Source organism: Haemorhous mexicanus, chromosome 3 (genome assembly GCF_027477595.1).
Source record: "Haemorhous mexicanus isolate bHaeMex1 chromosome 3, bHaeMex1.pri, whole genome shotgun sequence".
Taxonomy (NCBI): domain Eukaryota; kingdom Metazoa; phylum Chordata; class Aves; order Passeriformes; family Fringillidae; genus Haemorhous; species Haemorhous mexicanus.
The window spans coordinates 13034737-13055057 of NC_082343.1; the positions used below are offsets into that span (position 1 = coordinate 13034737).

General features: G+C 48.4%; 1 protein-coding gene across 1 annotated transcript; it reads left to right on the forward strand.

The window, feature by feature from the left end:
- The first annotated feature begins 1502 nt into the window (after positions 1-1502).
- Positions 1503-14762, forward strand: LOC132324368 (TOG array regulator of axonemal microtubules protein 2-like). The gene is made up of 11 exons (XM_059840415.1): positions 1503-1599; positions 2328-2460; positions 4087-4192; positions 4931-5166; positions 6686-6838; positions 7955-8072; positions 9032-9135; positions 10496-10700; positions 11880-12096; positions 12946-13032; positions 14423-14762. Exons 1-11 carry the CDS (start codon positions 1503-1505, stop codon positions 14656-14658), a joined length of 1692 nt encoding a protein of 563 aa, XP_059696398.1. The 3' UTR covers positions 14659-14762.
- Positions 14763-20321: the final 5559 nt, after the last annotated feature.

Genomic DNA, 20321 nt, shown 5'->3' on the forward strand with positions numbered 1-20321 from the left:
ATCCACCTCACTGTGTGTAATTGCTGAGGTGAGGACTGGAGACATTCCTCTGAAACTATTGGGATGTATATGGAGCTGCATTGATGCCTGTGGCACTCTGTGGACTCTGTGCTCCTGATGAGATGTTGTGTCTGGTTTGTGTGTCTCTGCTTACAGTCTGTGCTGTATTTCCATTGCACCTAGGTCCGTGCTACATTGGGCAAGCTGGCTCAAAAGAACTTAGAGTGGAAGAAAATGGAGCTTTTGGAAAAAGCAATGAAGAGGAGACAAAATGAATCATGCTTGCAGCTTCCTCCTAAGGCAGTTGAGCCCAGGGATGCAGCTGAAGCAAGTAAGTGGTGGCTACACTTGTGGTGGTCCTTTTTGACCACTTGCTTGCCCTTTGCACAATGTTGCAATCAGACTGGGGGGGCTGTTCTGCTTGCATCTGAGTGGAAGCTTGCATTAGGATTTAATTCTGTTTCCCAAAGAAAAATACAGAGGCCTGAAGTGTCTTGCTCATGGCCTCACTGAGTCAGTAACAGAAGATTAGCTTCCCACCTTCACCTCTAAAGTCCTTCAAAGTAGAAAACTTTGTCCTACAAAGAGCACTGGGGTTTCAGACTCTCTCATGGAAAGCAGCCTCCAGGGAAGGTGAGGCCAAAAGAATGCTTTTCTACCGGGGTGCAACCTGGAAGAAACAAAATTCATCTCCTTCTGATGAAAACACCAGAGATCCTTCTCCTGCTGCTCCCTGCTGAGGAGCTGGTGCTGTGGCGCTGTGCTGAAGCCCCAGCCAGGGCTTCTGTTGTAGCCCCAGGAGCAAGCAGCGTTCCCGACTGAATCCCGGCTGAGGGGCTCTGCCTGCAGGGCTGTGAGCTCTGCCCGAGGGCAGCAGCAGGGCCCTTAGGAGGCAGCACTCAGCCCAAGGGCATCACGCAAGGCTGTCTGCACTTTCTTTGGGAACTTCCCCTGCCTGCCTCTGGAACAGGAGAACAAAAGCAAAGCAATACTGGGTTTTTCTTGTTTCTTAGGGGAAGCAACACTGCAGTTTGGTTTTAAGCTAGAAGAGGGTAGATTTAGATTAGATATTGGGAGAATTATTTTTAAATGAAGGGGGTGAAAAGCTGGCAGGATTTGCCCAGAGAAGCTGTTGCTGGTCCATCCTTGAAGGTGTTCAAGGCCAGTTTGCATGGGGCTCTGAGGAACCTGATCTAGATGAAGGTGTCCCTGCTCACAGGGGTTGGACTAGATGGTGGTTAGAGGTGCCTTCCAACCCAAACTCTCTAGGACTCTCTGATTCTGTGATCACTGTCCCATGTTAGCGTGCCATTGTTATACTCAAAGTTCTTTGGGATAACAAAGAGATGTTGCCCAGCTCCAGCAAGTTTTCTGGCCCTTTCGATCGCCAGCCTCTCCAGCTGCCTCCACTTACAAGCTCCTCTTTTGTCCCTGCAGCCTTTAGCCTACCACCTGTCGATGGCACAGCTCCTAGTGTGCAGAAGAAACACCCTGGTAGTGCCATGAAGAAAAAGGTCCTCAGGAAGCAGGACAATGTGCCCTTACTGCCCAGTACACCCACCCTCCAGGGGGATGGCAGCTTCCCACGCAGCTCCTCAGGTAAGCCTGCTCCATGGCAGCTTTTTCCTGCTGGGGTTTGTCCTTGCACAAGGAGCACAAACTGCCTCTTGCCTCAGCCAGCACAGCTGGGATCTTGGGTCCATAGCCTGTCCTGAGAATGAACAGCAAATCTACTTTTGAGTTCCCCCAAAAGTGGATAGTCTAGAATATTTGAAGTCAATGGAAACAGAGGTCAGGTGTGAAGGGTCAGGTATGGCTGGTCCCTGGTCGGTGCTCTGTGGGGACTGAGCTGGGCCCAGCAGGGCTGGCTTGTTCAGGCTTGGCTTGGTGCTGTTGCGAGGCAGCTGCAGGTCTTTCCTCAGGGAGCTGCAGAGTGCCCCTGTCCTCAGGGCTGGGGGAAATCAGGGCGCTGAGAGAAGAGAGGCCCCTGAGGGGTTCCCTCCTGGGCCAGCCAGTCCTGCTGTCGGCACTGTCTGGCAGGGAGCGGGAGCTCTGCGGCCTCAGGAACCTGCCGCTGGCTGTGGCACCTGTGGCACTTGGGAGCTGGCGCTGTGGGGGCAATTGTCAGGTGCAGCCTGGAGCTGTGCCCAGCTGGGGGAGGCTGGGAGCAAGCAAGGAGCCCCAGGAGCCAGCCAGCAGGGAAGTCTCTGAGCCAGGGGCAGGGTGTGCCACACGGAACCCTGGCTGGGAGATGGGGCTGCAGGCCGCGCCATGGCGGGGTGCCTTGCCCGGGGCTGCAGCGCCCACGGCCGACCCTCTCCTTACAGTGACCTCGCAGACGGCCACTGGGGCCAAGCGACGAGAGGAGCCGCTCCGTGGGCACGGGCAGAAGGACAGAGCCTTTTCAGACCCACCGCAGTCCTTGCAGGAGGCACTCTCCATGCTGGGCAGCGACGACTGGTAAGGAAGGCCCCGTTCCCTCGGTGTCCCTCTTAGCGTTAAGGTCGCTCAGAAGCGTGTCTTGCTCGTGCCTCGGAGCGCCGAGAGCCCAGAGGGCCAAAGGGCACTGGGGAAACCACTGCAGAGCAGGGAGAGCATCAAGATGGGAGAGCAGCCTTTTCTTGGCCTTGCTCTGCAGCAGTGCTGCAGCTGCAGCAGGTCTGTGCTGTTTCCTCCCTTTGCCTGCTGCTCCATGGAGCTGCAAAGGAAATGCTGAGGGAAGAGAGAAAGCTGTGGGATGAGATGATTTGCTGGCTGAAGGCAGAGGCAGGATGGCAGCAGTTTTGAGTGTAGAGATTTGGGTGCCTTGGGCCGCTGGCCCAGGGGGACTGAGTAAGATTCCTCTCTGCTCCCACTGCTGACAGCAATGGCAGAGACTCCTGCATATGAGCCCCAGAAGCAGCTCCAGGGAGCTCCTCTTTCTGAGAAATGGACTGAGTTGTGCTTTCAAGTCCCTCAGCCTGCCTTTACTCCTGAAGGGCTTGTGGCAGAAGAGAAGGAAAAAGAAATAAAATCCTCGAGTAATCTTGCACTTTTGGAATTCAACTTTTCCTTCTCACTGCTTCATATAGGCCTGAGATGTTTTGTCAATACTCACAATGGGTCCCAAAATTCTACAGAGACAGAAGGAGGCCCAGAGGTGATAACCCTACAAATGTTGCTGATATTGGTTGTCTTTTTGATGTCTGGGTTTGCATCCACTCACTGATGGATGCTTCATTCTCACAGGGATAAGCGTGAACAATTGGCCACAATGCATCTCCTTTGCTTTGCCCTGTCTCTTCTGCTTTCTCTTCCCCATATCTCTTTGGTGCCCTGTGAGGTGCAGAGAGCTTCTGCAGGTGTGGGGGGTCCTGATGACACTCGGGGGTGCCCGTGGGATCAGTCGCCAGCCCTGTGCTGCAGCCCTGATGCCTCACACACCTTCCTGAGCCTGAGGGCCTGCACAAAGCACGTGCTGAGAGATGGAGTTGTTTGCACCTTTTAGATAACATGTTGCTGTTGTGGGGGTTGTTTTAGGAAGGAGTGTTCTGGGAAGAGCCAGAGTTTCAACAGTTCTTGCCCAGGGGTAGAATCTTCTGGGACATCCTGCTGTGGTTTTGGGGAATGTGTGAGGTGGAGTGGAGTGGGTGACACACAAACCTGGACTGTAGAGTGGAAACTCAGCTCCAGCGTGGCAGGGCAGACTCTCAGTGCTGAACTGCCTGCTGGGGCTGACAAAGAAGGAAAATGCCCCAGTAACAGCCCAATGGGACTGTGTCTCAAGGACAGGTAAAGGGAGGTGACAAGAAACAGCAGCATGACCCGGCCTCACAGCTTCTAGCAGTGACAGAGGCACTTCATGTGCCAGAGATTTTCAGAAAGGACACAAATGAAGACTCTGAAAGCCCTCTCTTTGCCTCATGGATTTGTGTATGCTTTTGACAGCCACAGCATCCTGTGGCAATGTGTTCCGTGATTTGATTAAATACTCCTTGAAAAGCACCTCCCATGGTTTGACTGAGCTGCCTGCCTGGCCATTTCAGAGGGTGCTGCCTAGTTCTTGGGTAGAGAGAAAAATCAATCCTTTTGGTACTTGCCTTTCAGGGAACTGAAGGAGAAGGGACTCTTCAACATCCCACGCCTGGCTGAGTCCCATCCAGAAGTCCTGCTTTCCAGACTTCATGAGATTTGCTTGGCAGTTACCAGCGAGGTGAGAACATTGCTCTGAATTGTCCCCCATACTTCATACATGGCTTGTGGAGTAGATATGTGCTTGTTCATCTCCATGTGTGCTCAGGCACTGCCTTCATTTCTGGTTTTAGACCATCTATTTCTAATGTCTGTCAGCTATCTGTAGGATCTGTGTGTACATGCAGCTGTATTTACTGGCAGGTCAGGTGTCTGGCACTTGTCTTTGAGTGTGGTGCCATTATAATACAAGGCAGAAACTGAGACACTAATGACATTATATGGCAGAGTCCCAGTCTCTGCCCAAGCTGTAATTGAACACTGCAAATGAGGCTGTAGATCTGAGCCTGTGTTTTCTGTTTCCTGTCTGAGTGCTTAAGGTACAGGAGTTGCTTTTTTGAACAGGAGCACTTGACTGTTTTATTTTTATGACTTGTGCCTTTATGGTTTGAAAGCATCCCTTACTTTATTTTGCTTCTTTGTTTTTCAAATCAAAGGGCCTAAAATCAAAGCAATTGACATTATAGAAGGGTTAAGTAGAACACTTCAGTGAAACATTTTCTTTATGCCTGCAGTAAGCAGGTGTGAGGCCAGAAATTGATGCCAGAGTAAGTGCCTTTCTTCTGCTCTTCTGCTCTTTCTGTGCTTTTATGTTCCTCTATACACAGCAGGACATGCTGTGATTGCCTGGGAGTTTTGTCTAAGGAAACTGGTTTTCTTTTCAAGGTGATTCTTATGTTTCCCCTCATGACTTCCCCAGGTGACCAACCTCCGGTCCAAGGTGTCCTGTTCTGCAGTTGTCACTCTGGGAGAGCTCTTTGCCATCTTGAAGAAGGACATGGACTCTGAGGCGGATGAGGTTGCTGTGGTCCTTTTCCACATGGTGCAGAACTCCCCAGAGTTTATTCAGAAGGCAGCCTGTCAGAGCCTGGGGATGATGGTAGAGAACATGACTCCTGCACGAGCAATGACTGTTCTCATGGACAAGGGAGTCAAGTAAGTTCTTCTTCTTCTTTTAGTGATGTTCTTCACCTTCCAGTGTGTGGGTGAGGGAAGGGATGAGAGAGAGAATGGGAATGCTGGGAGGGAAGGGTTCTGTATCCTGTATCTTCTGGGGATTCAGTGACTTAATTCTCTGATCAACCTCATTGCTTTCCTCTTGTCACCTGTTTCTGCCCTCCTGCAGCCCATTAGGTCACAGAATCACAGAACTGTAGAATATGGGGAGTTGGAAGGGGCCCATCAGGACCATCAATTCCAGCTCTTGGCTTTGCACAGAACAGCCCAAGGGTCACACACCGTATACCTGAGATGGTTGTCCAAATGCTTCTTCAACTCTGTCAGGCTTGGTGCCGTGACCACTGCCCTGGGGAACCTGTTGCAGGGCCCAAGCACCCTCTGGGTGAAAAACATTTTCCTGATATCCAAACTAAAGCTCCTCTGATGCAGCTTCCTGCTGCTTCCTGGAGTTCTCTGTCAGAGTTTCCTTGATGTGGTGAATGGAGGGGAAGTGGACGTGCCTGCAAGGGCTAAGGATAGAGCCTTGTGCTTTTGTGGGAAGAGGGACAATTGCAATTGCAGCTGTGAGTGCTGTTGCATATTTTGCAGCGCTAAGCACAGAGGCCCTGGGGAAAACCACATATCTTCATGATGCCATTAACCTGAGAAATAAGGAGGGTCCTTGCTGGGGTGTGGAGCACATGGGGGAGAGTGTGCTGGGTATGGCACAGCCTGCACAGCAGGTGCAGCTCCTGCCAAAGGGAATCTTGTTTGAGTGTCCTGGCCTTAGAGCTCTATGTTCTATTCAACTTGATGTTTCATGTTAGCCTTGAGATGATGAATCACTTTCCAGGCACCTTCACAGGTCGAGTGCCATGGGAAGCTGAAGCAAATGCTGCCCTAAGTGTTGGTGCTGGGCCTGAAAGTCCCCAAGAGACAGTCTCTAGAACAGGACAACCTGGCTAAACTGACTGGCACCCTTTCCTCAGCTTTGCAATAGGGTAAAACACTCAGATGTATCCCTTGCCAAGGCTCACAGAAGAAACAGGCTGCATTGCTGGATATTCTGCAACTTCATGCCCCACAGCATGTTTTCCCTGCATTTATTTTTTCCCAGAGGTCTGCAGATTTGGGGATGAATGGGTGGAAAGAGCCTCATGGCGCTGCAGCTCTGTGTACTGGGTATCCTCTAATGGGTCAGCATTAATTGTCCCTGATTTCTAAATAATTCATATGTGATCTATTATTTTAATTTTTCTCCAATGAAATTTTGGGAAAGAAATGGAGTAACAGATAGTGCAGGGAGACTGAATTCTTCCCTCTTCCATGCAGGCAGTCCTTCTGTACAATGCTAACTTAGTGTTTATCTGAGGACAGAACCTTCTGCAGGTGTCTGAAGCTGCAGGGAGAACCCAGGCTCCTTCCCCCAGCAAGGCCAGGGAGCACGCTCTGGCCAAGGCCTGTGCTGCTGCTGCTCCTTGTCCCTGTGCCCCAGGGTTTGCTCTCTCCTTCCCAGGAGCCGCTACACCCAGGCGCGGAAGTGTGCGGCCGAACTCCTCCTGTCCTTGGTGGAGAAAATGGGAGTCACCAAGCTCGCGGGCACCCCCAGGGCTGAGAGGCTGGCACAGGTGGCAGGGACACTGGCTCAGGACTGTCACAAGGACACCAGGTAATGATCTTCATGTCACCTCCAAAACCAGGAGAACCGTTTTGTGTTTGGCTATAAAGGCAAAACCACAAAAGAGTGGAAACTCAAGGAAATAATAAGGGACCTCTCTGTGTGGATAAGGGTCATCAGATCATGGAATATGCTGAGTTGGAAGGGACCCATGCAGGTCATCAAGTGCAGCTCCTGGCCGTGTGCAGGACAGCCCAAGAGTCACTCCATGTGCCTGAGAGCATTGTCCAAACGCTTCTTGAGCTCTGTCAGGCTTGGTGCTGTGACCACTGCTCTGGGCTGCCTGGGGAAATGACTGTACTGGGTAACCTGAGGTTGGCCAGCAAGAAGGAGCATTGCCACCTTGCTGTGACTTGAAGGATTCTTTACTGAGATCAAAAGAGTGCTCAGATTAGCCAGTCCAACAGTTTAGGTTGCGCAATAGAAAGCCAAATGTTGGCTAATGTTCGTCACTGAAGGATCCCCAACATCTAGTTCACATTAACTTAAGACTTCCCTAGAAATAGTTCAGAGGTATTTGGCAACATATTCAGTCTTTCTAAACCTCTTCTGCAGATTTCTAGAATGCTGTTTTCTGTGGCTCAGTGACCTCCAAATTTCTTCTTGAAGAAAACTGTGGTTTCCTAGTGGCAAAATCACCCCAAACCACTAAAATCCCCTTACTTTGATGATGAAATTCCCATTAATAGCTGCCAAGAACACCAGAGCAACTAGCTGTCCCTGTGCATACATATAGAATAGAATAAACAAAAGCAAGGATGAGGTGAGAAAGGTAAATTACTGTGCAATGGCCGTAGGACACTGCTAATAGGCTCTGACAACAAAGCAGATTTGTTTCGCTTGTTCCCTGGGATCCTTTGATCCCACAGAAGCACACCCCCAGTTTCAGAGAGAAATGGTATTTTTCTCTTGCCCCACGTTCTCCTCTTACCTCTTGTGTTCAGCTGCAGCACTGGGCAGTGTCAAGTGAGGTAAATCTCCCTCTTTGCTGAGTAGGTAGTGCCTTCTCATGCAAGCATTGCACCTGATGAGTTTAAGGCATCAGCCTCTTCTGTTAACACTCCTCCTTGGTTCACTTTTCTATTCTTTCCTTCTTTCCTTCCTTAGGCATTATGGACAGGAGATGGTGAAGATGTTACTGAATAATCAAAAATTTAAAAAGATTTTGGAACAATCTCTTTCCCCACATGACCTGGAAGATATCCTGACAAGAATTAAGAAGAAAGTAAGTGCTTGGCAGGAGGAATATATCCTTTGTGCAAGTATTGTGCCTGCTAAAATGAGATCAAACATACCCAATGTGTCTTTATCTCATTCCTCTTCTGCTGAATCACTTTGCTTCTGGGAATGAGCTGTTAATCCTCAGCCTCTTCATCTGCAGACCACAGAGGAACTGCAATTATTAGGGAAAGAGTGGGGTTTTGAATACTTTGAATATTGGTCACAAAGAAGAAAGGGAAAGAGGAGAAAATGGGTTTACACTCAGTTTATGCCCCAGCCACACTCTCCCTATTCTGCCCGGAGTAAAGCAATTAAGTGGGAATGGTGCTTCTGAATATAACAGAGTCTTTCCAAAAGAGACTGGAAGTAGCAGTACCAAGGAAATTTCCAAACATAGAAAAGATGTCCAAGTCAATCCTAGTTACTACGATTGCTGTCTGTCTTTTGGGAATACTGCCCTGCTGTAAAGCCCTGTGGAGCTGGAAGAAGCTTAGTGAATTCAGCACCATCCAATGGGAAATCATGTGTTTGTTTGGGGGGGATTTTATTCTTTTTATCTACACTACAGAAGGGAGTGTGCCTTGGTGCAGGAGCAGGGAGAGTAAGCGTTGAACCAAATCAACTTCCAGCATAATGGGCCAGCCTCCAAAGAGTCCAATTTGTTCTGCTGCTTCCTTTAAGACCACTCAGTGCCTGTCAGTTTGCATTATTCCCATTTATGCTCAAGACTAATGAATTTGGGAATTTAGACTGCTGCTCAGTGTGGTCGCACCCATAATCTGCCTTGGGCTACTGAAAACACAGAGTTGGCATCACTGAATCTCTGGTCTTTTTCTTTCTGTAAATTAGGAAATGTTTCCCTAAGCCTTGGTAGCAGTGATCCTGGTTCTAACTTGTGTTTTAAAGAGGGAATTTCCTATTTTATTTTCTAAAGATTCATGAGGTTTCTCTATGTCTTTGTAGGGGATGGAAAACCAGAAGGGTGAACACCCATCTGTCAAGGAGCCGGTGAAGGAGAGGAACGATGGCTCAAAGAAGCCCCAGGCCACATTGCCTTCTAGCAAATGGTACTGAGCACTTTTGTCAGATGTGACCAAGCACACGACAAACTTTACATGCCTCTTCCTCAGGCAAATCTTTCTGCTGGAGATGACCAGTGCCAGAGATTGTTTCCTTTCCCTACAAATGCTCTAGGACTAAAAAATGTCAACTTCTGCATTGTGTTGAACACAACTTCTCTGCAGGGCTTTCCACAAAAATTGGGTGACAAAGAGACACCCATTGGTTGCAGCTCAGACGATCCAGTGCAGTGGTAGTGGCAGTGTTGTGGAGGCTAGGAGAGGGCCAAGTCTCTGCTGCCTGACTTGAGACAAGTCAATCCAACCAGGGTTTTTTTTTCATCCAAGTGGAGTCCTTTTTAGATGGGTGTTTTAATGAGAAGTCCCAGTCTAGAAGCAAGATGCCATTCCCCAAACAAGCAGTTCCCATCCATGTGGTTTGGCCTGGCTGATTCATGGTTTTCTTATCCTGAAACAGTATAAAGTTTGAATAGTAAGTAGCAAGGCAATTCCTGAGCAGCTTTGGTCAACAGGTGTCTCAACGTGGACTTTTTGTCTTGCTATTCCTGTCCTTCATAGAGTTTGCTTGTTGGACAGCATGTTTGGTTTATTTCCCCCTGTGCTGCAATCAGCATTTAAGAGAGGAATTTGGTCCTTGCTGTCTCTTCATGCCAGTGGCAGAGCTACTTGTACCTGTTCTCCTCTGATAACAGAGGGAATTTATTTAGCTCTGTCATGGTCAGCAGTGGCAGGAAAGTGACCACATGCCTCAGTAGCATGGCTAGCATCTTCCTGTGCTCATGGAAGAGATAGGTTGATCCAAGAGGATTATTCCCGGAGGGTTTGTTAAGCTGTGCATCTAGTCTCTAGGGAAGCAAATGAAATGTGAGTGTAGTTCTGGCATGTCTGGCTTCTGTTTCTATCTCTGTTCCTGATTTTCTGGATCCTTCAGCTATGCCCCTGTTCATCTGTTCAGATGCATCTGAGCTGCTTTTCCAGATTGTCATGCCTGGTGTAGAGACACTTCTCCAGAATGATGAGTTTCCTTATTATAAGACACACACGTCCCATATGAGCAGGCGTTTAAACTTGGAAGTAGTGTCTCTCTTTCCCCACAAAGCATGCCTTGGAAGGCATCTGAAGATAGATCAGATGCATCTCATCCTTGGTTTTCCTGAGTGAGCAGTGATGAGAATGTCACTTGCAGATTGTCTCCCATAATGATTGTCACGAGGTCCAAGTTGTTCTTCAGAGCCTCATGATTTTCTAGCTTGAAATCACATCATTACGAAAGCTCCTCAAGATGTTTGGCTCACAATTAACTGAAGGTATTATCAGCCAAAGGTCCTAATTTGGTTTTGTTTTCCAGGGTGAAGTCTGCCCCTGGTGGACGCCTCCTCCACCATCCTAAAGCCCAGGTCACATCACCTGCAGCTGTGGAAGGAAGGGAATCACTCCAGAAGCTTTACCATCTCCTGGAAGCCAAGGGGTTTCAGGCACGGATGGAAGGAGTGGCACTCCTCCTAGATCTGTGCAAAACCAGCCCCCAGCTGATCTCCAGTAACATTGTCCAAGTAAGTGGGGTATCTTCATTGCTCCTTTCATTTAGCTCCTTTCCCAAGCCTGTAGAAGTAAAGTTAATTCAGTGTGTCTTGGCACTACATCCTGGCTGTTTGGGACAGGCTGGTCCCTCTTACCCAGACAAATTTAATTCAGGTCCAAGCTTCAGGACAAGTTCTTTCAGCCCAGCTGTATTTGTCTGGCAGGTGCCTATTGCTGCTGTTCATCAGATGATGGCAGAATTTTCTGCTGGTGTAACTGCTGCTGTCTCCTACTCCCAGTTGGGTGAAGTGAAGGGAATCCAGCCATTGAAAGCATGGCAGTTATTCTCTAGACAGAAAATGGGTTTGCATGGGGAAGAGAAGTATCAGGCTGAGTTGGTTTAAATGAAATGTTTTTAAAAGGATACTTCTGTAAACTCCATCTTGTCTTGCACAGGCACAGCTCTGGCTACTCATTTCCATCCTCATCCCTGTTCCTCTTGGTAAAATAGTGCTCACCCTTCTTGAGGGGCCTTTTTTTCTCTTTGGAAAAGGAGAAAAACAGCTAAGGACAGATCTATCCTTTCTCCTCCCAGTGGCTGCTTTTTCCCTTTTTCCAGAAAATGGTACCTGATGATGTGGCTGTCAAGGGACTGAACCTGCTCCAATGAGAGCTGTAGAGCACATTACATTTCAGAAGTCCACCTGTTAGTTAGAGAAATGGTCTGGATCCGGGAAGAGTTGATCAGAGCCTGCCCATCTCCAGACACAGGTTCTGAGACAGACAAAATAAAAGTTAGATCTCCTCCCGCCACAGTTTTGGCAAAATCATAACTGCCCTCAGTACTTGAGGCAACTGTATGGAAAAATGGGCATGGTAAATATCGGCTTCCATACTTTGAAAGCAAAGGTAGTCTTCTGAATTAATAAATGGAATTGATTTAATGATTTCTAGGTGGAGAGAAATACCATAGGAACTTTTCTGTCCCCAACCAAAATTCTTAAAAACGGGAGAAAATCTTTCAAGCAGCATCAGGTTGCGCAACTATTCCAGTGAGTGGCCCACAGGAAAATGGTGAAACTGTGCAGGCAAGGGCTGACCTGACGGAAAAATCCCTTTCATCTTTTATATTGCTGAGTGCTCATTTCTGCATGCCCTCTTGAAACAAGGACATTTTAATCCAGCTTTCATGTTGTTTGTTCTCTTCACAGATTTTTGATTATTTTGTCCTGAGAATAAATGACACCCACAAGAAAGTGAAGCAGAAGGCGCTGGAGGTGCTGGCAGAAATCACTGGACTCCTGGAAGATGCCCTGAACCCGGTGATGGTCCGTTTGGTGGAAGGGATAACAAAGAACCTGAACTCAAAGGATCCCGGGGTTCGTGCTGCAGCTGTGAACGCACTGGACAAATCTGTTGCTCATTTGGGTAAGGCTGAGCCCTGGCATGGACTCTCCTCAGCTGTGTCTCTGTCTCTCCCACACAAGAGAGCGCTGAGTGCCTTGGGAGCTGTTGTTGTCTGTGGAACGCTCCAGCTGACACCCACCAGAAGCTGTGGAGGTGCAGTCCTTATGCACCATCCCCAACAGGCTGGAATGTGCAGCAGCATTTCCCAACAGTCCCAGGAGCCCTGGGCTCTGTGCTGCTGGTCTGAAGAGCAAGTCCTGGACTACAGCTTTGCTACAATTCAGAGGCAAAGGGGTTTTGGAGTTTGCTTGGGCCCCGTCTGACTTCCCAAATGAACAGCTTTGCTGTTGGCATGAAGGGACACTGGCCCATCAGAGCTTCTGCAGAGCAGCCACCTGGAAGGCTCCACAAGGCACTGGGGGAATATGCCTGAAAAATGGAGTGTTGAAGAGGCAGGTCTTCAGGGGGCAGTTTCCACTTTCTCCACCTCAGCTGCTCTGTGAACTCACAAACTGCCTGAGTCAGTGCCTTTCTGTGTCCCAAGTATGGGCTTCTTCCCTTTTTGCTCTGGGATGCAAAACCTTTTCACTGCTTCCATGTGACTGAACTCTTGAGGTCCCTGATGTGAAATGTTTTAACATCGCTCCTGGGACAGCAGACAGCTTTGGATTTACAAATGTGAAAGGAGAGCTTTTCTTTTGGAATTTTAAACCCTGCCAAGTAGGCTGGAAGGAAAGAAAAAAAGGATTCAAAAATCAGCCGAAATCGACTTTATTGTATAAAATGGGGTTGCCCCTGCCCTTTTCCTCCCCACTCTCCTTTCTCCTATGTCCTCAGAAGAGTGAGCAGAGATGTGTGTTTCACTTGTAGATGAAGTATCAATGATGAAAGAGCTCAGCCACCAATGGAGCCAACTGAGTGGCCAAGCTCTGCTGGAGGTCACGGAGCGTATCACAGGTATGGCCTCCCCTTCTAAGCCAAGAGGTCTCTGAGGGAGTATTTACAGGGGATGCCTGTGAACAGAGAGCAGAGTAGCTCCTCCACATCAGGAGGTGCTGAGCTTGTCCCTCCTGCCCAATAGCCAAGGCAGGTGTATTTGGCAGGCTTTCCCTGGCTGCTGCAGAGCTGTGCAGCCTCTGAGATGGGGGCAGAACCCTCACTGAGGCTGAGCTGTCACTGGGGCTCTTCTCAAGTTCCATAGTGACCAAAGTCTTTAACTGCATTTAAACTCAAATGAAGTCCCATTTTAAAATGGGAACCATAATCCTTTTCCTGCTTAGCAGAATTGGTTTTGGGTACTTTCAGGAGCTCTTTCAAAGTTGATGACTGCTAATGGATTAACAGCATAGAGAAAATGAAGTCTCTTCCACCAGAGAGTAATAAATGGATACTACATAACATTTTGCCTGATCAGAAAATAAGACTGGTCTCCTGAGCATTTCAGGTGTTGATCTCTCAGCCAAATCTGCCATGCAAGGAGCTTGTTGGTAGTAAATTTTTGTCTGTGTTTGATACAGTTCAGTTCAGAAAGTGAGCAGAGAGCAGATTCCAGAGACAATGTGAGAAAACACTTGTGTTCTGGCTAAATTTCAGTCCCCTGTGTAGCCTTTTTCTCTCTCTATGCCCCTATTTCAGTGGACATTGTAAGAAAAAATGCCATTAACATTGGGAAGGGAAATGCCATTAAAATGTGGAGATGCTCAAATGTCAGGGCAATGGGGCCTGGGTAATTCTCTAAGACACACGGAGGTTTGAAGGAGTTCTTTGTTGGAAGCCACAAAAGCACTCTGCCAAAGACACCAGCTCGTCACTGCTGTTTCTCATCCAGCTATCAAGCAGCACCCATCTCTGGTGGGCTGGAGTTTTGAAGTGTGTTCTAATACTGCCCTTTGCTGTGGGCCATGGAGCAAGGGGAAGAGTCAGATGAGACTTTTGGCCCCTGACATCAAAGTTACAAAAATGGAATCATCCCTTTTATTAGAAATTTCTCAACTGCCTTTGTAGGATGCATTTCCAAATCTTCCGTGTGGGTTTAGACAATTTCTTAATGGAAATAAAAGGCAATTTGACATTTTATTCATTGTTCATGCAGAAACAAATTGTGAAATAATTTAGTAAAGGTACCAAGTCTGCCACAGGTACAAGGCTCTGTTTGGAGAAATTAGTCCTGAGGGGTTGGTGGCTCTGTTTCAAGGATGATCAGCTGCTTTGCCCATTTCTGGCTCATGGGGCTCTGTGTGCTATTTCACTGATCTTGGCCAGAGAGGCTTCCAAGAAGCAAAACCAGAGGTAGATCCTTGTTTGCATTGAGGTTGATGAGTAAGGAGCTGTGTCTCTGTCCCGGCAGATCTTGTGGAGTGGGTTTATGCCAGGAGCCCTGAAGTGGTCCAGCGCTACGCCCTGCCCGTGCTCTGGTCCTGCCTGGAGAACAAGGCGCTGCCTGTCCGAAGCGCCAACGTCTGCGCTGTGGTCACCAAGCTTGCCTGTGCCCTCTGCGAGGTGATGGGCACCCAGCTGATCAAGTGTGCTGAGAGCAAGCCTCCACACGTGCAGGAAAACCTCTCCAGCCTTTTGGGCTGGTGAAGGTTTCATGTTCTCCAGAAAGCTGACCAAGTTCTGAGTTGGACACCTCCGGATGGGAGTTTTAGCTGTGCCAAAAATGACCAAAGACTAAGGAAGGGTGTGCATCTGCCCCACTCTCTCCATCGCCCTTCCTAGTCATGGCATGGGGGGCCTGAAGCAACTCCAGACTGAGGATTAGGTGAAGATCAAGCATGGATCAGCCTCACACAGAGGTAAGCGGGGAGCTGGGCTACTCTCTGGTGGGAGGAAGGGCCTTGTGGCAGCCCAGAGAGGCTGCGCTCACTGGCAGGGAACACTTGTGCCCTGCATGTGCCCCCTGCAAGGAGCTGTGCTGCTGCCAGTGCCCCTGGAGCTGTAGGGCTGCTGAGCTGTGGGGCAGGGAGAGGAGCAGGAGGCTGCATGTGCAGCTGAGCCATTCCTGGAGAGCACAGGGCTCTGGGCTCCCTGCTGTCCCAGGGCAGCCCAGTGGCCAGGCTGTTCCTGTGGTAGCTCTGGGGAAGTGGGGCAGGATTTTCCCCTGGCCTGCTTCAAGTGTCTGCCAAGGAGGAGCATGTTTCCCTGTGCAGCTCTTTAGAAGCTTCCAAGGAATCTGTTCCATGAAATATGGAGCTTCAGATGCTTTAGATTTTCATTGCAGTCTCTGTTAAACTTTGTGTCTCCCCTTTGCAGGCCTGACCGGCTACAGTCTTACCAAGAGGTTTTCCCTGGATGTTTCTGATGTTCCCTTACCGAAAAAGTCCTTGCCTCCAGAAGAGCTGTTTTTTCTCAAAGATCAGGAAGAGGCTGCTGACTGACCGAAGAGTGTTTCAAGAATAGGATTTATGTTTTAGGCTTTAAAGCTGCAGATGTACATATGTTCTGATATTTAGATGTAGTTTTTAATAAATGTGTTTTGATCATATCTTTAAATTTTGATGACATCATTTTAATTGTATTTATTTTATTGTGATTATTTTATAATCTAAAAAAAAAAAAATAAAAAAATTACATAAACCGAAGGAGATTGGGAGTGCATCTCACTCGATGTGCCAGTGTCTCACCACGTTCTTTCCTCACTTGCCCTCTCTTCTTCCTCTTTTGCCATGATTTTTTTGTGCTATTTGTGCTGCTCTTTGTTACTTGGCATTACAATAGGACCAACTGTTCACATGTTTGGGGGACAATGAACCCAAAGGATCCTGTCTTGTCCAAAGTTTTCTACCTGGATGTGTTCTGTGCTCCCCAAAGGCCTAAGCAAAGAAACCAAGAGTAGTGTGCCCAAATGGGAAAGCTTTGCTCCTCTGCAATCTCACACAGGTCTGGCTCACAGGTGTCTTCAATCACAATTCCATAGGTAAGAAGAGGTTGTGTATTTCACTGGGAAAAGATGCACTGCTTTGGAAAAGTCATCTGTATGTATATTTACCCAGGACAGCAGTCCAGCTGTGTTGTTTGCAGGAGGATGAGTGGACTGTGAGGTCAAGAACAAGTGACAAGGGTTCCTCAAATCTAAACTGGAGTCTGGGTACCATTCAATCCACAGCTGAGAGATCATTTGTTCCCATGGACCAGTGCTTGCAAGGGTAATGAATTCCTGCATAGCTGGAACAAGCATTTCTGGATTCAGCTCCAGCTCTTTGTGGGCTGCATGATCATTGACAATGCTCCCTATTGTCCTTGGTTAGAGTATAACGATGTATTCCAATCCTGTCCTCGAGAGCTGTTGAAACCAGGAGGGGCATTGTACTTTTCCTCATCTCCTGTTAATGGGCCCATCAATGCCTTTCCCCATGACTCAGAGATAACTCCCTCTGGGAGCCATTTCTGTCTAATGGACCCACCTCATGACTCATACAATTACAACAGCCCATTGTGAAATGCTGTGCCCAGGAGGAGGAACTAAGCATCCCCACCTGGATACAATCTGGAGTTTGGGACAGAACAAGAGTTGGGGGGGGGATAGAATGTAAGTAAACAAAGCCCAGAAGGTAATCTCACACCTGAGGAATTGCAGCTGTACTAATTATCAAAGATTAGAAACAGGCCTGCCCTTAATAGGCCACAGCTGTGTCCAATAAGAAGAGTGCTACAAAAGAGTGGTTGAGGAGCAAGATGGAGTTTGTTGGCTGTGCTGTGAAGAAGGAGCTATTGCTCTGATGAGCTGCCCATGAGAAATCATTGAGAAGGTATGAGAGCTTTGCAATTAGATCACAACAAAGAAGTAGTCTTTCCACTGGATCTTTGGAAGACGACACGCTTCTACAGGATCACTGCTCCAGCAGAACAACATCTGCTCTTCTAGGAGGACTGCAGCCGCTATCTAACTGGACTGCCACCAATACCCTGATCAACAGGGTGTCAGGTTGTATTATGACTCTGTCAGTGGTTTTTCTTTTGTATTACTGTATGTGTTTTGGTTGGTGGGGTTTTTTTGTTTGTTTGTTTTGGTTTTTTTTTTTTTTTTTCCTTTTCCTAGTAAATTGTATTTCTAACTTGGAGTCTCTTGCTGGTTTTGCTTTCAAACCAGAATGTCTTTCCAGAAATTATTTTGCGGTTTCCTTTGATAGTCATTTGAAGCTTTTAAATGTCACATTTCAATTTGCTTTGCCTTAAGGAAAGCCACTTCTGGGCCCAGTGGAAACTGTGACCTTTTGACAGCAAATTCCTCATGGTTGCCAGCTTCTGATGTTACAGAAGAAACTGCACGTGATTGCGTTAATTGGGTTTTCTGAAGGAAAAACTCTGTGTATCACATGGCTGCATGTGTTTGCTTAGCTGTGGGTCTAGTCGTGGCCTAGTAAAGCCCAGGCAGGGTGGCATGTTGCAGGGAAAACTGGTCCATGAGCTTATGGGGTTGCCACCAGCAGCAGGTCCTTTGGGGATTTCTCTGTAGACAAAATTAGAGACCTGCTCTATGCTGCAATATTCTCTTAGATCTTTCTAAAATATCCTAGAAAAGGCTGTGAAACTTCACATCTCTTTGCACAGCCACCGTTTGAAGAGGGACATTTTTGTCCCTCCTCAAAGCTATTGCTCTTGCACACCAAAACCATGAACATCCACAAACAGCAGTGATGCATGGTCCTCCTGCTGCTGCTGCTTCAAAGCACTGGGAAGTGCAGAGCTGGGTATTACCAATATGAGCACTTAATTAGCATTTGGTGCTCCTTCACCATATCCAGATCTCAGGGCTTTTAGTTTCAAAGCAGCCCCTGTACCGGCTCTAGGGAAGAACAGTAAATGGGAAACAGCAACTGCCAGCCTTGCAGGTGAGTTGGGGAAAACCTGGAGTGTCTGAATCAAAAGACGAATGGGAAGAGTGGAATTGCCAAAGCCAAAGCTTCGTTAGGAGAGCAGGATCAGTTTTTTTTGCATGCTTGCATGAAAATAATTTTGGACCTCCTTTTTGTATCTTGTGCAGAAAAAGGGGGCTTAATAATTCAGTGCTACTTAAAAACACAGTGGGATCTAGCTCTGTAGTGGTTCACAATGAAGCAGACTGCCTGCTTTGTCACTGCCAGCCCTGGTGACCCTGCAAGGAACTGGAGTGTATCCCATGCCTGTTTTACCTCCAAGCAAAGCTTGGTTTTGCTTATTAGTGTGGAATAAATAAAAGAGTAATAAAATGGACAATTAAGCTGGTCTCTTTGGAGGATATGCTCATGCTTTCACATGTCAGTCCTGTACCACATGCTCCCAAGGCTTGTCACTCATCCTGAAATATTTTAATTAAGAAACTCAGATCCCATGTTACACCTGAATAAAATTGCATCAGATCATCAAGAATTCTGTTGGCAAGAACAAGACAAAAGCTTTCTGACACTCACTTGGAGGTGTCCTGGATTTCTGCAACCTTCTGTGAAAAGCTGCTGTAGGCAGAGTATTTGGAGTTGGTTTGGGCCTTTATGAGAGATATGTGGAACAGTCTGCAGGGCCTCTCCTGGCAGAAAATTGTTTGTCCAAGCCCGGGGACATTGAGCTGGCAGAGGCGGAGCGGCCCCACTCCCAGCCCGAGAGTCTGTGAGCTGAGCCACACTGGGGAGAAAAGACACTGAGGGGCTCCAGCCCAGCTGCTTCACCTGCCGTGCCACTCCACGGAGCTCTGCCATTGGGAGAAAGTCCATGCCCGATGTGCCACTGAACTTTCATCGGCTGCTGGAGCTACTCCATGATAGCTCCTGTTCTTCCTAAGGGAGAACCTGGGGCCATCTTGGAACATCTGTCCTGGGGGGATTTTCCTCTGGCACTTTGGGTCTTTGTTCCAGTGGGGGGACGGTGAGGTCGGACAGTTTGATATCTGGAAGTTACTGGCCTTTTTTCTTGCTTTTCAGGCTTTCTGTTAATAAACTGTTGGGTTTTTTCCCACTTTCATCGATTAGTATTCAATTCCTATTGCTGGAGAGGGATTGTTGGAACACTTTAGAGGAGACGGCCTATTGCAGAGTGTCCTGTTTTGTCTCAGACTGTGTGAGACAGATGGCTTCACACAGGAGCATCCCCATGGCTGCTGAGGGGAAGGCACAGAGGAAGACAAACCCAGGATTTCTGAGGGAAATTCCTTGACACCAAACCAACCTGAGTCATCAAACAGCACACCTGACGTTTCCAGACATGGGCCAAAGGGGAAACCTTTCAGTGTGTTTGGTCCAGGCCGGGTTATGCTCAAGGCAAAGGTGTGTCAGAGCACTTGGCTCCTTCTCGCCTCACTGTGTCCGGCACGCACAGGAGCCCAGAGCTCCTGCAGAAACCATCGCAGCACTCAGTGGGAGCAGCTTGTGTCCAGTGCTCACATAGAGCTGTGGAGTCCAGCACTGCAGTTCATTGGAATGAGGAACTGTTCCAGCCCTCTTGGGAGGAGCTAAGGAGCTTTGGCCTTCAGATCAGCTCCTTGCCAGCTCTTGATTTGCTGCCCTGGGAGAGCTGCTGCTTGTGGCAACACTTGTTTCACAGCTGACAGCCCTGCTCTGCTGGCCAGCAGCCATTGCAGGAGCTTGTGCTGGTGCCATGGAACCTTTCGGATCTTCCTAAGGAAAGCTCAGGGCCGAACTTGTCAAAAGAGCATTGCCTGGGCGATGCCTCTGACATTAAATCTTTCCTCTGTGCTCTGTGCGACACTGAGTAAATATTTGAGGAAGCAAGTTTGGTGCTCCAGAAATTCCTCAAAACAGTCAGTTAAACTGTAAGAAAACATGATTTGGAATGTGTAATCTGACTTTAATTCATTGTGCAGAAAGCTACAGGAGCACTTCTGAGCTGTGTGTCTAACCTGAGTGATCTTGCCACCAAGAACTGAGAAAAGCGGGAGAGATGGAATCAGCAGCACAAGGATCTGCACTGTGATTCTCCCACAGGCCTGAGGACAGGACCCCCTTCCTCTGGGCCATGGCTTTTTACCCCACATCAAAACTTGGTGCCTCGGATTGTGGTGGTGAACGGGCCCGGCCTTGTCCGGCCCCACGGTGACCTGGGACACGCTTGTCAGGCCTCGGCCTTGCTGAGCAGCCCCTGGGCTCAGCTCCTCCTGAGCTCCTCAGAGACACGGAGTGCTCCCAGGAACTGCTGCTGTCTGACGAGCTCCTGGGCTCTCCTGTGAACAGCCTTGGAAAGCCCTTTTGTTGCCTGAATGGCATGGCATCCTTCTTCTCCCACTGTCAAAGGCAGGCTGCTGACCCACAGTGCGGCCA

What these genes read in the sequence shown, in the direction of transcription:
- LOC132324368 (XM_059840415.1), top strand. Translation starts at nt 1,503, where the DNA reads ATGAAGAAAAAGGTCCTCAGGAAGCAGGACAATGTGCCCTTACTGCCC. An exon ending in GCTTGGCAGTTACCAGCGAG is followed by an intron (nt 4,193 to 4,930) that starts GTGAGAACATTG and finishes TGACTTCCCCAG; the next exon opens with GTGACCAACCTCCGGTCCAA. An exon ending in CTCATGGACAAGGGAGTCAA is followed by an intron (nt 5,167 to 6,685) that starts GTAAGTTCTTCT and finishes TCTCCTTCCCAG; the next exon opens with GAGCCGCTACACCCAGGCGC.